Consider the following 14,633-nt stretch of genomic DNA (forward strand, 5'->3'; position numbering starts at 1 on the left):
TTAGACTGATCAGAATCACCCCTTACCATTTTGATAATCTAAACAGGTTGAGCTCGAGTGTCTCATTATAAGGCATATTTTCTTTTCCTTTAATCATTCTCATGGCTCTTCTCTGAATCCTCTCCAATTTTTCAGTATCCTTCTTGAAGTGCAGACACCAGAACAAGACACAGTATACCACTAACAGTTGACAAATACATAGCTAATTTCCCTACTCCTACTGAAAGCCCCCCGTGTTGACATCCAAGGATTGCATTAGCCCTTTTAGCCACAGCGTTGCGCTGCAAGCTCATGTTCATCTCATTATCCCCAGGGCCCCCAAGTCTTTTTCAGTCACTGCTTTCCAGAATAGAGTTTCCCATGCTGTATGGCTGGCCTATGTTCTTTGTTCCTAGACGTACAACCTTACCTTTGGTTGTATTGATTCTCATATATTTTGATTGTGCTCAGTTTACCAAGTGTTCCAGATCGCTCAGTGACCTGTTCTCTTATTATTTACTACTCTCCCAATCTTAGTGTCATCTACAAACTTTACTAGCAATGACTTTGTGTTTTCTTCCAGATCACTGATACAAAATGTTAAATAGCATAGGGCCAAGAACTGACCCCGGTAGGGCTTTGCTAGAAACATACCTGCTCGATGATTCCCTATTTACAATTATATTTTCAGACCTCTCAGTGAGTCAGTTTTTAATCGATCTAATCTGTTCCATGTTGATTTTATATCATTGTAGTTCCCTAATCAAAATTTCATGTGGTATCAAGTCAAATGCTTTACACAAGTCTAACTATATTCCATTAAATTTAATGTGGATAAATGTAAAGTAATGCACACTAGAAAATAACCCCAACTATACATACAATATGATGGGCGCTAATTTAGCTACAACTAATCAGGAAAGAGATCTTGGAGTAATTGTGGACAGTTCTCTGAAGACGTCTACGCAGTCTAGTGCAGCGGCAGTCAAAAAAGCAAACAGGATGTTAGAAATCATTAAAAAGGGGATAGAGAATAAGATGGAGAATATCTTATTGCCTTTATATAAATCCATGGTACACCCACATCTTGAATACTGCATACAGATGTGATCTCCTCATCTCAAAAAAGATATACTGGCATTAGAAAAGGTTCAGAGAAGGGCAACTAAAATGATTAGGGGTTTGGAATGGGTCCCATATGAGGAAAGATTGAAGAGGCTAGGACTTTTCAGCATGGGAACGAGGAGACTAAGGGCGGATATGATAGAGGTATATAAAATCACAAGTGGTGTGGAGAAAGTGAATAAAGAAAAGTTATTTATTTGTTCCCATAAGAACTAGGGGCCACCAAATGAAATCAATGGGCAGCAGGTTTAAAACAAATAAAAGGAAGTTCTTCTTCACACAGTGCGCAGTCAACCTGTGGAACTCCTTACCTGAGGAGGTTGTGAAGGCCAGGACTATAACAGGGTTTAAAAGAGAACTAGATAAATTCATGGAGGTTAAGTCCATTAATGGCTATTAGCCAGGATGGGTAATTAGCCAGGTGTCCCTAGCCTCCGTTTGTCAGAGGGTGGAGATGGATGCCAGGAGTGAGATCACTTGATCATTACCTGTTAGGTTCACTCCCTCTGGGACACCTAGCATTGGTCACTATTGGCAGACAGGATACTGGGCTGGATGGACCTTTGGTCTGACCAGTATGGCCATTCTTATGTTCTTAACACTGTCACCTTTGCCAGCCAAATTTGTAATCTCTTCAAAAAGTGAGAGTTAATTTAACAAGATATTTTTCACAAATCAGTGTTGGCATTAGTTATATTACCTTCCTTTAATTGTGTATGAATCAAGTCCTGTATCAGCCACTCTATTGTTTTGCATTGGATGGAAGTCAAGTTGACAGGCCTATAGTTACTTGGCTCAGCCTATTTAGCCTTTTATTATATAATGGCACAACATTAGATTTCTTCGAGACCTCTGGAACTTCCCCGCTGCTTCAAGATTTATTAAAAGTCAACAGTCCAGTCCAGAGAGTCCCTTGACCAGCTCTTTTAAAAGTCTTGGATACAAGTTATCTAGACATGTTGTAGCAGGGTGGACCCTGCTCCTGCCCTGAGGGGTTTAAAAGCAGCCTGGTAGGGCTTGAGAGCTGCTGCTCTAGGCTGGGCTGATTAAGGAAGTGACTGCAGGTGAGGCCATGCCCCAAACTGAGCGACAGCTGGCCCCTATAAAAGGCCAGGGAAGCCAGAAGCTCAGACAGTCTCTCTCTGCAGGCAGAGAGAGAAGGGCCTAACTGCAGGGAGCTAGAGACTGGATACCTGAGTGAAGCAGGGCTGGGGAAAGGCTGAGGAGCTGGGGAGCTCCAGCCTAGAAAGCCCCAGACTGCGGCCTAGCAGAGGGCTAACAGGTACTGGGGGTTGCAGAGGGCAGCCCAGGGGTAGGCCAAAGCAGCAGGTCCAAACCCCTTTGCCTGTGATGAGTAGGCTGATACTGCAGTCTGCCCCAGAGTGTGGGGCTAGACAATGACTGGCAGTAGCCAATACTGAGGCAAGGTGGGGATAGAGGGTGAGGGTTTGGGTTCCCTGAGGAGGGGAGACCCTAAGAGAAAGGGGTTACTGCCGGGGGCCGCACCCCATGTAACAGGGCACCGGGTCCAGGGAGGCACACGGGGGCGACTGAAGACAGGTGGATCACCAGCCTGCAGAGGGTGCTCCAGCACTGGAATGAGCTAATTCCCGGAGTCACCAGCAGGAGGCGCCGCAGGGGTGAGTCCGACCTGTTACACATGTTTTAGTAGCTGCTGTTTAACATCCTTCTTAGTCACTTTAAAAATGGAAACTATTTTGTCCTCCACGCCACCGCTTATGATATGAATTCATCATCACCTTGCTTTTTTCAATGTACAAACCAGAAATGTATTGAACATTTGTGCCTTTTTTGCATTATTATTGACGATTCTGCCATTTACATCTAGTAATACATTAACACCATAGTTAGGGTTTCTTTTGTTCTTGTTATCATAAAGACTCTTCCTTATTGTCCTTCACTCTGCTGGCCATGGATTTTTCTTTGAGTTCTTTTGATTCCCTTACCAATTTTCTACAATTTCTAGCTTCTGACATATATATTATCATCGTTCCCTTTCTCCCTCACCCATGTGTTATACATTATCTTTTTATTTTTATTGCTTCTTTCAACTACCCCTCTAAGCCATGCTGTTTTTCTAACCCGGGTAACCTTAACTCTCAGTTGTGGCTTTTGGAGCATCTAATAAAATGTTCTAAAACAGTTCCGAATGATCATTAACATTTTTGTGTTTAAGTTTTTTCTCCCATCTGCTGTGGCTCACAGTTATTTTCAGCTTTATAAAACAGGTCCTTATAAAGAACCTAGTACATAATGTCGTCTCTGCTTTGGACTTTATTGTTTGCATAAACAAATATAATCAAGTCATGGTCACTGGACCTTACAAACCACGTTTAAGTTCTGCGATCAATTCCTCTTTATCTATCAAGGTGAGGTCTAATAGAGAATTCCCCTATATTGGATGCAACACTTCTTGAGTTAGGAAATTGTCATCTACAATTTTGAGAAATCACCAGGATGTTGTAGAATTGGCAGAGATTTCCAGCATATGTCACTCAGAAAAAACATTTTTGTATGCCCTACATTTGGAATTATCATAAGCTGCTTTAAAACAGTACCTTCGCAGTCCTGAAGAGAAATTTCATTCAGATATGAAATGTATATAGTAGAGCAGGTAAGGAAAGCTTGATCTTTTTTTTCCTTACCCATTTATTACTTGATGAAAATGGAAAACTGTTTCCTTTTCATCAAAAATTTTCTATGAAGATTTTGGAGGTTTTGTTGAAAACTGAAAAATTTGAGATGCTTGGGCAAAAATATGAAGTTTTACTGAACTTTTTCACTTGACTATACAATTTTTTTTTCAGTTTTTGGTCACTCAAACATGAAAAAATTCAATTTTCACTGAACCCCAACTTTTTCATTGAAAACAGACATTTCCTGTGAAAAATGGCAATTTTGTCAAAATTGCCATGTTTTGCTGGAAAAAAAATGTGGACTATTTATTTATTTATTTTTACAAACTCTAGTATTTAATTTCTCTTTAAATGTGTATTATGCAACATATATATAGCACAGGAGGAAAATGATTACTTACTGTTCAATTTCTTTACGGTATCTTTCTTCTTCTTCTGCAGCCTTTTGAGAAATCTCCAGTTTCCTTCTGCAATACAGAGAAATTTGCATTTAGAACATTTAGAGAAAATTAAGTTGTCATGTGTATGCTAGTGTAAAACTATATATATATATATATATATATATATATAAAAATAAAAATGAGAACAAATATGCATGGGGAGAACATGACACGAGTTTCCAACATTTAAAAAAGGGTTCATTAACATTCCTAGCCCTCATCACACCTGCTTGATGATTCCCGATGGTCTCCATAGCCCACCAGAGCAACACAGCACATCACTTCTCTAAATTCTGAAGCCACTCTGACCCTCAAAGATAACTTTTTAGTGCATTCTGCAGCTGTCCAACCATGTTCTCTGTGATGGGATGGAGTCTGACTGCCCAGCTCAATGACAATCGCGCATTGGGTAATGATATTGGAGGTGATGGGGTTTACTGATGTCCCACTTCAAGCGTGGAGGGATGGTTTCTGTCCCAGCTAACTGACAGCCAGGGAAACTGAAAGGCCCACCAGGCCCAAGACAGATGTCTCCGATGATGGCTCTGAAGTGTAGGTACAGATTAAATTCACATGGTAACTTTGCTAACTCTAAGGAAAAAGGCAAGCTCATGGACTATATGGTTTGCCACAAAATTAAAATGAGAGAGATATGATGAGGGGTTTTCAAGGAAATATGTAAAAAAAATAATATAGGCATATGTGCTGCTTCTCCTCTCCACTTCTCAATAAACAAAGAGAAAACAAAGGTAACTAGGTAAACTAATGCAAAAAGCATCAGCACTGACATTTTAGGTTCAACCTTTCTATTGCCAAATCATTGTTAATAATATAGAAATATATTTTATCATCCAATGAGTAATAAAAGCCATTCACTTTAGAGACCGGTGATTTTGTACATGATATCTGATGAAGAAATTCTAATTCCACAGAATGAGACAACTTTAGGACAACTTTTTTTCATTGGTAAAGCCTCAGCAAATCATCCACATCCAAGTTGCTCTCCCTACTTACTTGTGTGAAATTTCCTAGGCAAACATGCACAACTGGAAGTGGACAGGACATTTGTCTCTAGACAAGGGGAGAAAGGTGACTGATGATGCATCAAGATATGGAAAGACATCAACAGGGAGCATAGAACCCAGGCCTCCATGTCTTTCTAGGTGAGTACTTGCCACAACAGAGGCTAGGTCTACACTAGTCGGGGGAGTCGACCTAAGATACGCAACTTCAGCTATGCTATTCGCATAGCTGAAGTCGGCTTATCTTAGGTCAATTTACCTGGCCGTGAGGACAGCGGCGAGTCAACTGCTGCCACTCCCCCATCGACTCTGATTCCTCCTCTCGCCACGGTGGAGTTCCGGAGTCAACGGCAGAGCGATCAGGGATCGATTTTATCGCATCTACACTAGACGCGATAAATCGATCCCCAATAGATCAATCACTACCCACCGATCCGGCGGGTAGTGTAGACATACCCAGAGACAACCAGACCCACTCAGGCCAATGGCTTTCTTTCTGTATTCTTGACCTGTTTACTCACAAATGAATCGGCTTCCTTTTAATAAATAGGCAGCCTAGATGAGTATGGGAGCCAATAGTTACCCTTTGAACATCCTGTTAAATGTGAGATGTAAAGGCTTTAAAGTCAGAAGACTCTTAATCAAAAAGTTTTAGCATTAGCTGAAGAAAGCATCATTCTCCTGGAGTTGTTCTGGCCTGGACTGCACTTGGTCTCTGCAGGGGTCCTCCACCTACCCCTGGAGGAGGAGGACAGGGCCTGAAGTGCCTGCGCACTCAGGTCCATGTCTTCTCCCTCCAGGCCCTGCAGAGGTTCCTTTATGGTGCAGATAGTCCGGCATGCTACACAACTCCCAGCTCCATGTGCAGAGGTTGGTCCTGGCGGAAGTCACCAGAGTCAGAGACCTCCTGGACTACAACTGGGAAGACTGGCTGGATTCTCTGATGCTCGCTTGGTGCATGGGGCTCTCCAGGCCTCGTACTCCCCAGCACTTCAGGAGGTGAGGGCCACTTTACTGCCCAGTGCTCGAGGTTTCCTCAACCGGGTCCTGTGAGAGGGAATGCTCCACCCACCTTCCACCTCAGGCCCTCTGGACATTTTCATCAGGCCCCTTCCCCGTGGACCTACCCGGCTGTCCCACCCCTTTACCGCGAGCTGGCTGCATGACTTGCAGCCGGTTCTGTTCTGGACCATGCCAAGGCAACATCTGTACACACTCGTGCTCCACACACTTCATGTCCTCACTCTCGCGTCCTGCCCCGACATGAAGTGGTGGGACCTCCTGCCACCTCTGGAAGGTGAGGAGCTCCGGTGCGCCAGCCTATATTCTGCCCTGCTCCCGAGGCCAACTGGGGACATCAGCTGGTGGCTCCTTCATGGAGCCGTGAGCATGGGTGTGTACTTGGTGTGGTTCACCCCCGTCCCAGAAACCTGCCCCTTTGCGGTGTGAGCGAGACCCTGGTGCATGTTTACCTGGAGTGTGCCAGGTTGCAGCCCCTATTCTGGTTCCTCTTGAACATCACGTTCTCATCTACGCACTCCCTATCCATGGCCCCACGAAGTCGCGGGACTTCCTTGTCAGCCTCCTCCTAGCCCTGGCCAAAATGGCCATCTATAAAACCAGGGAGAGGAGGTTGGCCGACGGGGTCTCCTGTGACTGTGGGGCCTATTTCCGATCCTCCGTCTGCTCACGCATCTGGGCAGAGTTCCTCTGGGCAGCATCCACTGGCTCCCTTGATACCTTCAAGGAGCAGTGGGGACTGTCCGGGGTTCTCTGCTCGGTGTCCCCGTCAGGTCCCTTGGTTTAGCCCTCTGACCTCACTCCTGTCCTTTTTTTAATCTTTAGTTGTTCCCCGTACTCGCTTGGTATCCCAGTCCTGTGGATACTCCCCTTAGGCTTGGGGGAAGGTCCTTTAGTAGTGGGCGGGCTAATGCCCACCCACTTCCTGGATTCCAATACGATCACTCTCCTGTAGCCATCTGGCCCAACCCTGTCACAATGACATATCCCCTTGAAAAAAGGCAGGGCTTCACGTACTCGGGCAGCCTGCTTTGTGTGGTAGTGGGCACTTGAGCATGGTCCAGATATCACTCTTCACCCTACCACTGCTCTCCAACACAGTTCCGTCCCACCTGCTGTGGCTCTCGCCTTCCATCTCTTCTGATCCTACCAGGCCCCTGCACACTCATTCTCCTGCTGGTCAGATGACAATCCTTTCCCAGCCTCTCCCACTTTGGTTTCCTATTGTCAGGAAGGAAGAGGAGCCAGAGAGTCTTCAGACCCACTGTCACCTGTGGCTGTTGGTTCCCTCCCTCCAGGTTTGGTATCTACAAAATACTGATAGCCTTCATTTGTTACCCTCCGTGTGGGGTTTATATATATATATATATATATATATATATATATATAGGGAGAGAGTGTGTGTGTGTGTCACTGGCACATTCCTTGAGATGATGAATCCAGAAGGATCTTAGCTCTGAAGTTCCAAAGTGCCCACAACATCAACAGAAAAGGGAATTGAAGAAGAGCCTCTCAGCAGCAAAAGAGTTAACATTATTAGAGTGTCCTCACCATTATTTCACAATTATTATTGCCAGTTCCAAGTGAAAGGAAAGTTGAACAGATCTCCTTCCATCTAAAGCACTTACTGTCTCTCTTTCTCTTGCTGCTCTTTGAGGAGTTTGTTAGTCTCTAATGCAAGCCGCTTCTGATGCATTAACTCCTGGCGCTCCTGTTCACGAAGACTCGCCTCTCGCTGCCTCTCATCCTCAGTCATGAACAGCTCTCTCCCCTGCAATCACAGCATAAAAACAAATTCATCACTAAAAATCTGAGTTAACTTATTTCCCCTAAAAAAGCCCCCAAAAAAACCAACCTCCAAAGCTGATACCATAAATGTACATTAAAATGCTTCCTCCTATCACTTCTACCAAGTAACACCTTCTATAACACTGTTTCCAAATAGCAATGATCAAACATGTCAGGTCTGTGAGCAACTTGGGTCCCAATCTGTGATGTGCTGAGCACCTCCTATACGGTGCTGTGCACCCTCAGTTCCTGCTAAAGTCAAAGGGAGTAGAGAATGCTCATAACCTAGTCAGAAGTGTTCAACATCTCCCAGGAGAAAGCCTCCCCCCCCTTGCTTTCTTCAATACCACTCATTGTAATTTATAATAGGAGCATGCACACAGTGTGGAGAAACACATCCATTCTCACACCTGTTTTCTATTGCTGCCCATCCAAGTGGTGTGAAGGTAGTGCCAGAGGAGTTATGCGTGGGTGGATGTGCAAGCATCACTATTTCAGTATGAGTGAATAAGGATCCAAAGGGAGTGGGAGTGGGAAACAAGGCTAGTCAAATCATCTTGTCTGTTTCTTTCTTCTCTTCTAGTTTGAATTTACAGTTCAATTAAAACATATGGAATACTTTCATCTAAAAACAGCAGAGATAACATAATGGAGATATTTGAAGGGGACCCTTTGTGACTGATAGGGCAATTTCCTTCAATGCCCTTGCAAAACCTCCTTGTATTAAATTTATGTGTTATGAGGATTGTATGTAACCTCTCTGGGGGGAGATGTGACACATATTGCAACCCCAAGCACTGCCTTTTGGGTCCATTGTTTTTTAAATGAACAGGTTACATCTGATTGTGTTCTACTCCATGGGGGAGGGCTACTACAGCTCCTCCAGGAACTAGAAAGAGTAGGTGGTGATTAAGGGAAATCAGCCCCCTGGGAAGGCTCACCTATACTAGTTCAAAGTCGATTCTCCAGACACCAACAGACAAGGAAAGGACTTTTGGATAAGTAGCCTGAGTTTAAACTGATTCAGGGCCTTCTTTCTGATCCAGCAAACAGATAGAGCCTTCTGTCCCAGGAGGGCCACCGAATCCTTGCAGAAGGGTTGGACGGACTTGAGCTACTTTTCCCCATAAGTCTGATGGGTGACCTCTGTTTTTAATATGCCTTCTCTATAATGCTTTCACTTTAAGAATAATTATGCTTGCTCTGTATGGTAACTTGTGACTGCTGGCAAGTATGCTAGTTATAGCCTTAAGAGAGAAATCAAAGCACAGGTACTGGCCTGTTTAGGCAGTCTGGCTTGCTGGGGATAGTGCATTGTAAACCAGAGAGCTGTGCAGCCTTAAAAATCTTGGTCAGAAAAGAGTGAGACATGAGTCTCCACCCAGGAGAGGTGATGGCTAGGAGCAGGAAGCCTAAAGTGAGTACCCTTGGTGGACCACAGAGGAAAATACAGGTGCAGTTGCCTTAAAACTGTGATGCTCTTGAATACTCAAACCCTGTTACCATGTGACTGGGATTGCTTCAATGAAAAACGTGTGTTAATTAGGAGGGCTGGATTCTCCACTTCGCTCAGGCTCAACGTGTATGGATCTGGAGAAGAAACAGTCAGAAGAGAACTCACCATAGCTCCTATGGCAGCCTCCCCTCATCCCTAGAATAGGGTGTCTGTCAGGAGACAGAGGGGGCATGCCAGGGGCAGGGGTAAGGTGTGGCATAGCAGAGTTCCACTCTAGAAAGGACCTAATGCCAATGGCATTAAAGTCAGAATAGGTCCCCAGCACCTCCAGCATCTACTGGTGCTGATTAGCACTGGACGTAACTAGCTCCTTAAGCCCCCGTGTCTGCTGTTGAGAATCCAGCCTGGAATGTTTATTTAAATGAAGTTTACAAGGCCTGTGGACAATTATATTTTAGTAGGACAAAAGTGACTTATTTGTATAAATCTCCACGTCTTCGGATGAGGCTACTTCCCATGAATGTTGGCTGGCCCAATGTTTGAAATAAGGATTATGTGCTTCCTTATATATGTGGAAAGATGAAATAGAACTTATGCACCATAACCAAGCCAGACATCTGTAACTGGTTATAGCATTTAATTAATAACTAGCGATAACAGAGGAGAAGTATGCTGTGAACACTGCCGTTCATAAGGATCTGTTATGTCTCATTGCTACTTTGTGATCCGCTTGTCTGTCCATGGTATCTACCTATTGTCTCGTCTTATACTTTGGGCCAGAGATCATCTTTTTTTGTGTGTGTTTGTACAGTGCCTAGCACAAAGGGACACAGATTTACCACTGCGGCCCTAGACACAATACAAATAAACAACAACAAATCTATTATGCACTTGGATCTCCATAGTGACTGAAACCTTTAGTATTTTAATATTAAAAGATTGTACTTATAGTACGTGTGGCTGTAATGGATAAAATACATACACACACACAAAATAGATTCCCAAACCAAAAAGACTGCATTTAATACTTGTTGCCCCAGGTAACGTAAACAGAAAATAAGGGCAAAATTCCACACACACACCCAGGTGTGCATGACACTTCTTGTCTTCAACAAGCAGCTGTCCAAAGTCATCCAGGGGATAAAATGCTGGTCTTTGCATGCTGATTTTTTTTTTAATCTTCACATATGCTTTCCAGATGCTGCTAGAAATGTATGATGTGCAAATATTTACATTCGGCTAAGTGCATTGACTTTTAAATGGATAGACTCTTGAGGAAAAGTGATCAGATATGTGCTAAGTGCTCAGATACATTGGTGCTGGAGACCAGTATAAAACCCTAAGATACAGTAGATGGAGTATTTGGTTCTCCTACCAATGGCATGTACATTCTGGTCATTCATAAATATTTCTAGTGCTTAAAACATCAGGGAGTTTAGAAGTGTACATCTAAAATAGCTTTTTAGCTTTCATGAGAGTCACTTATGTAAAATCATTGTGCATGAAGCAGAGGATGAAGACTATTACCCACTGTGCATGACCAAATACTAATGGCTAAGTATTGGAACTATGTTCATAGAGTAGTTATACAACAGATGGATTTCACCCAACTATACTCCAGAAAGCATCACACATTATCCCACTCCAAAGTAGCCTGCATTTTAATTGTTTAAATGATTATTCTGGTAGGGGATTGAGATGACTAATCTAATAGCTTTTCACCATCTCTAATTTCTAATAATCTGTGATTTTATGACAAGTGACAGTGAAATTCTTATTATGCTATGGGCCAAACGTTAATAATATCTGCATCTGTTTGTGTTTGCAAAAATTTGCATTTCTTCATGCACATCTGTTTGTTCAGTTGGGTACTGTCCATGCACAGCTGCCCTTTGACGTCTTTGGCCATATCATTTCATTTCCTTAGAAGCCATTTTTTGGCTCTGCCCTCAGAGTATCCTCTTTTAGAACCCTCCCTCAAACAATCATTCACCTAAGTGCTCTGTCCTTCAAAACTGCATCAATAGAGAGACTGAGAAAACAGCAGAACAGACCTTTCAAATCCTCAAATGGCAAGAAAAACATTTTAGTTTGGCACTCTGATTTGTTGAATGTTCTTTTGTATAACTGTGCAAAGGTAATAATGCTCTTGGGAATGGAGAATGTCAGCAATAACTGGTTTCTGCTGTTATCAAAGGCATTTAGTCAGCCAAAGAATACTATTTATTGTTTTATATGTTTATGCCATGAACATTAGCCCTTAGATACTATACTAGATGTTGTCTCCCCTATTAATTTCAGCTATTCAAGAACTGGTAACAAGTAAATATTAAGGTTCATACACTGCCTGTGATTTGCACATGTTACTTCAGTATTTTATTGTATGGGGCCCTAAAGTTTACTCTAAGAGGGTTTAAACAATAGAACAATTATTCAAATCCCATTGACGTCAATGAAAATATTCTGACCTACTTCAGTAGATCAGGCCCTAAAAGGGCACACTATCATCGTACAAAACATTAGAAGTGGCACATTATGTTTATTAGTTGAGACAAAGGACCAAATTCATTTCTGATGCAATGCCACTGGAATTAACATTTACAATACGAATTAATTGGCCTAGGACTTTATTGAGGCTCAGTCCTGCTCTCACTTAAATCAACAGGCGTTTTGGCCATTGGTAAATATATGGGAACAGGCTCTTAGTCCCAGTGTTACTCTGCTAGAGTACACTTAGCATAATTCTCAAACAAATAATTAAAAAATGATTCCAAACTATACTAGCTTGGCCAAATCTAGCAGTGCAAAGCAAATTTTGAGACCATACAGATGGTTAGATGTGCACTATCCCAACTCCTGTCTGCATCCAAGCAGAGCTCAGCACAGCTCAGGAGCTGAGAGTGCAAATGTGGCTTTCAGCTACCCTGATCTTGGGGTTGTCAAGCCACTGGTCTGGTCCTCAGTATAAAATAGAAAAGCCTGTGGCTTGCTCTGTTTTACATTGGCTACATAGCCATTAAGGGCTATCCCAACAGCCAGGGATTACCAGGCAGAGGGGATATTGGTTGCATCCGCTTTCTCCTAGGAACAGAGAAGTAACATAGGAGTCACTATTGCAATTCTGCACCAGCAGAGGATTTCCTAGACAGAGAGACTCTTTCATGGACCAATGAAGCTGGCTCAAAGGCTGCTTCATACCACCAAAGCATTCCAAAGCATCCTTAGTAGACTAGAAAATGTGGACCATCAGGGCACACACACTAGTTTTATACCACTGACTTCAATGGATTTACTTGTGATCTACACCAGTGTGAGAGTAGCATCTGGCTCCCTGACTTCAGTAGATTTACACTGGTGCAAGTGAGTGCAGAATTTGACCCATTGTCTTGCTATTAACTCGAGTTAGCATTTTAGCTACATTCTTTGCTGGCAAAATTTGATTTGATTTTTGTATCAGGCCCTTTTAGTGACTTCAAGCCAAAGCCTATTGAAGTATATGGAAAGATTCCTGTTGACTTTAATGGGCTTTGGATCAAGGCATTCAAAAAGGGAACATGAATTTATGTTGAAACAAAGACTATTGTATTTATTATTGCCTACAGTTTTTTCACATGCTTTCTGCTTTTATAGGTTCATTACTTACGGCTCCTGATACAACAGAGATAGTTAGGGTTCGACTGCTTTTTAACACTCTCACAGCCTACAAAAACAAAGTGAAAAAGTCAGTTTCAGTGTAAAAACGTTATGTATGAAAGGAAGAAAGAGAAAGAAGTAGGATAGTTTTCCTACTCAGAGTTTTATAGATTTTAAGGTCAGAAGGGACTATTAGATCATCTATTCCGACCTCATGCACAACACAGGCCATAGAATTCCATCCAATTCCACTTGTATTAAGCCAAATGACTTGTTTGGCTAAAGCGTATCTTCCAGAAAGGCATCCAAGTCCTGATTTGAAGACATCAGGAGATCAAGAATTCACCAGTTCCCTTGGGAAATTTGTTCCAATGGTTAATCACCACCATTGTAAAAAATTTGTGTCTTATTCCTAACTCTAATTTGTCTGGCTTTATCCTGTAGCCATTGGCTCGTTATGCTTTTCTCCACTAAATTAAAAAGCTCTTTAGTACCCAGTATTTTCTCATCATGACGGTACTTATACACCGTAATCAAGTCATCTCTTGATCTTTTTGATCAGATAAAGAGCTGCATAGTGAATACAGGAGTGTTGGGAAGTCATAAAGGCTGGAATTTTCAAGGGACCTACTGAAAATCAGTGAGAGTTGGGTGCCTAAATCTTCCCTAAACCCTTTTGAAAATCCTAACCTGAATATATATGACCAACCCCGTTTAGGTGGCATCACCTGGGCACCAGCACTTTTGGCGATGAAGCTAAGGCAGAATTTACACAACTGCGGGGAAGTTTCCATACACATAACACTTAATATAAATATAATAATGTGGCTAAATAAAAACTCCTTTTCCCACCTCTTTGTGGTCCACATTAGAAAAATCCACTCCATTTACTTCAACAATCTGATCACCAATCTATAAGAAATAATTAAAACATAGCATATGACTTTCTTTGTTATGGGTATCCTTACACTTTTTTCCCCTTCTCCTGAAAAAGGTCACAGAACATGACTTCATCAATGGATCCCAGACCACTGTATGAAATTACTACAAAATAAAATTACCCTGTAACATCTCACTTGGAGCACAACATACTCACCTCCAGCCCCACCTCAGCAGAAAGAGAACCTGGTTTAATATTGCTGATAAAAATGCCTGGTTTTTGTGTTGGACCACTGGAAATGCTGGAGTAAGCAGAGAAAACAAATGATATAGGATAACACAATACAAAGAAGGCATCATACCTGCTGAACTAGTGTCTGCTTCTAGGTTAGGTATGTCTTGATATTTGCTTCCTGTATTTCTCACCGATTTTTGAAAAACACACTGGACCATATCCTCAGCTGATGAAACTCACCATAGCTCCACTAAAATCAATGGAACTATGTTAATTTACCTCAGCTAAGGATGTGACCCACTGGATTTAACATTATCATTACAGCATATCCTGTCACAGCCAATATTGTTTTTCCAGTTGATCACAATGCCTATGCATGACACTTATCACAATAAGCTG

At 42.4% G+C, this 14,633-nt stretch overlaps 1 protein-coding gene across 4 annotated transcripts in view; it reads right to left on the minus strand.

Moving 5' to 3' along the window:
- USH1C (USH1 protein network component harmonin) overlaps positions 1-14,633 on the minus strand; it is a 105,569-nt gene that overhangs the window by 49,468 nt on the left and 41,468 nt on the right. For all 4 annotated transcript variants that reach the window (XM_039538676.1, XM_039538674.1, XM_039538673.1 and 1 more), the window contains exons 9-13: positions 14,217-14,301; positions 13,973-14,032; positions 13,131-13,187; positions 7,872-8,014; positions 4,163-4,228 (exon numbers count right to left, since the gene is read on the minus strand). In XM_039538676.1, the coding sequence (XP_039394610.1) occupies positions 4,163-4,228; positions 7,872-8,014; positions 13,131-13,187; positions 13,973-14,032; positions 14,217-14,301 (411 nt within the window). The remainder of the gene's footprint in view (positions 1-4,162; positions 4,229-7,871; positions 8,015-13,130; positions 13,188-13,972; positions 14,033-14,216; positions 14,302-14,633) is intronic.

Source organism: Mauremys reevesii, linkage group 4, assembly GCF_016161935.1.
Source record: "Mauremys reevesii isolate NIE-2019 linkage group 4, ASM1616193v1, whole genome shotgun sequence".
NCBI classification, from domain to species: domain Eukaryota; kingdom Metazoa; phylum Chordata; order Testudines; family Geoemydidae; genus Mauremys; species Mauremys reevesii.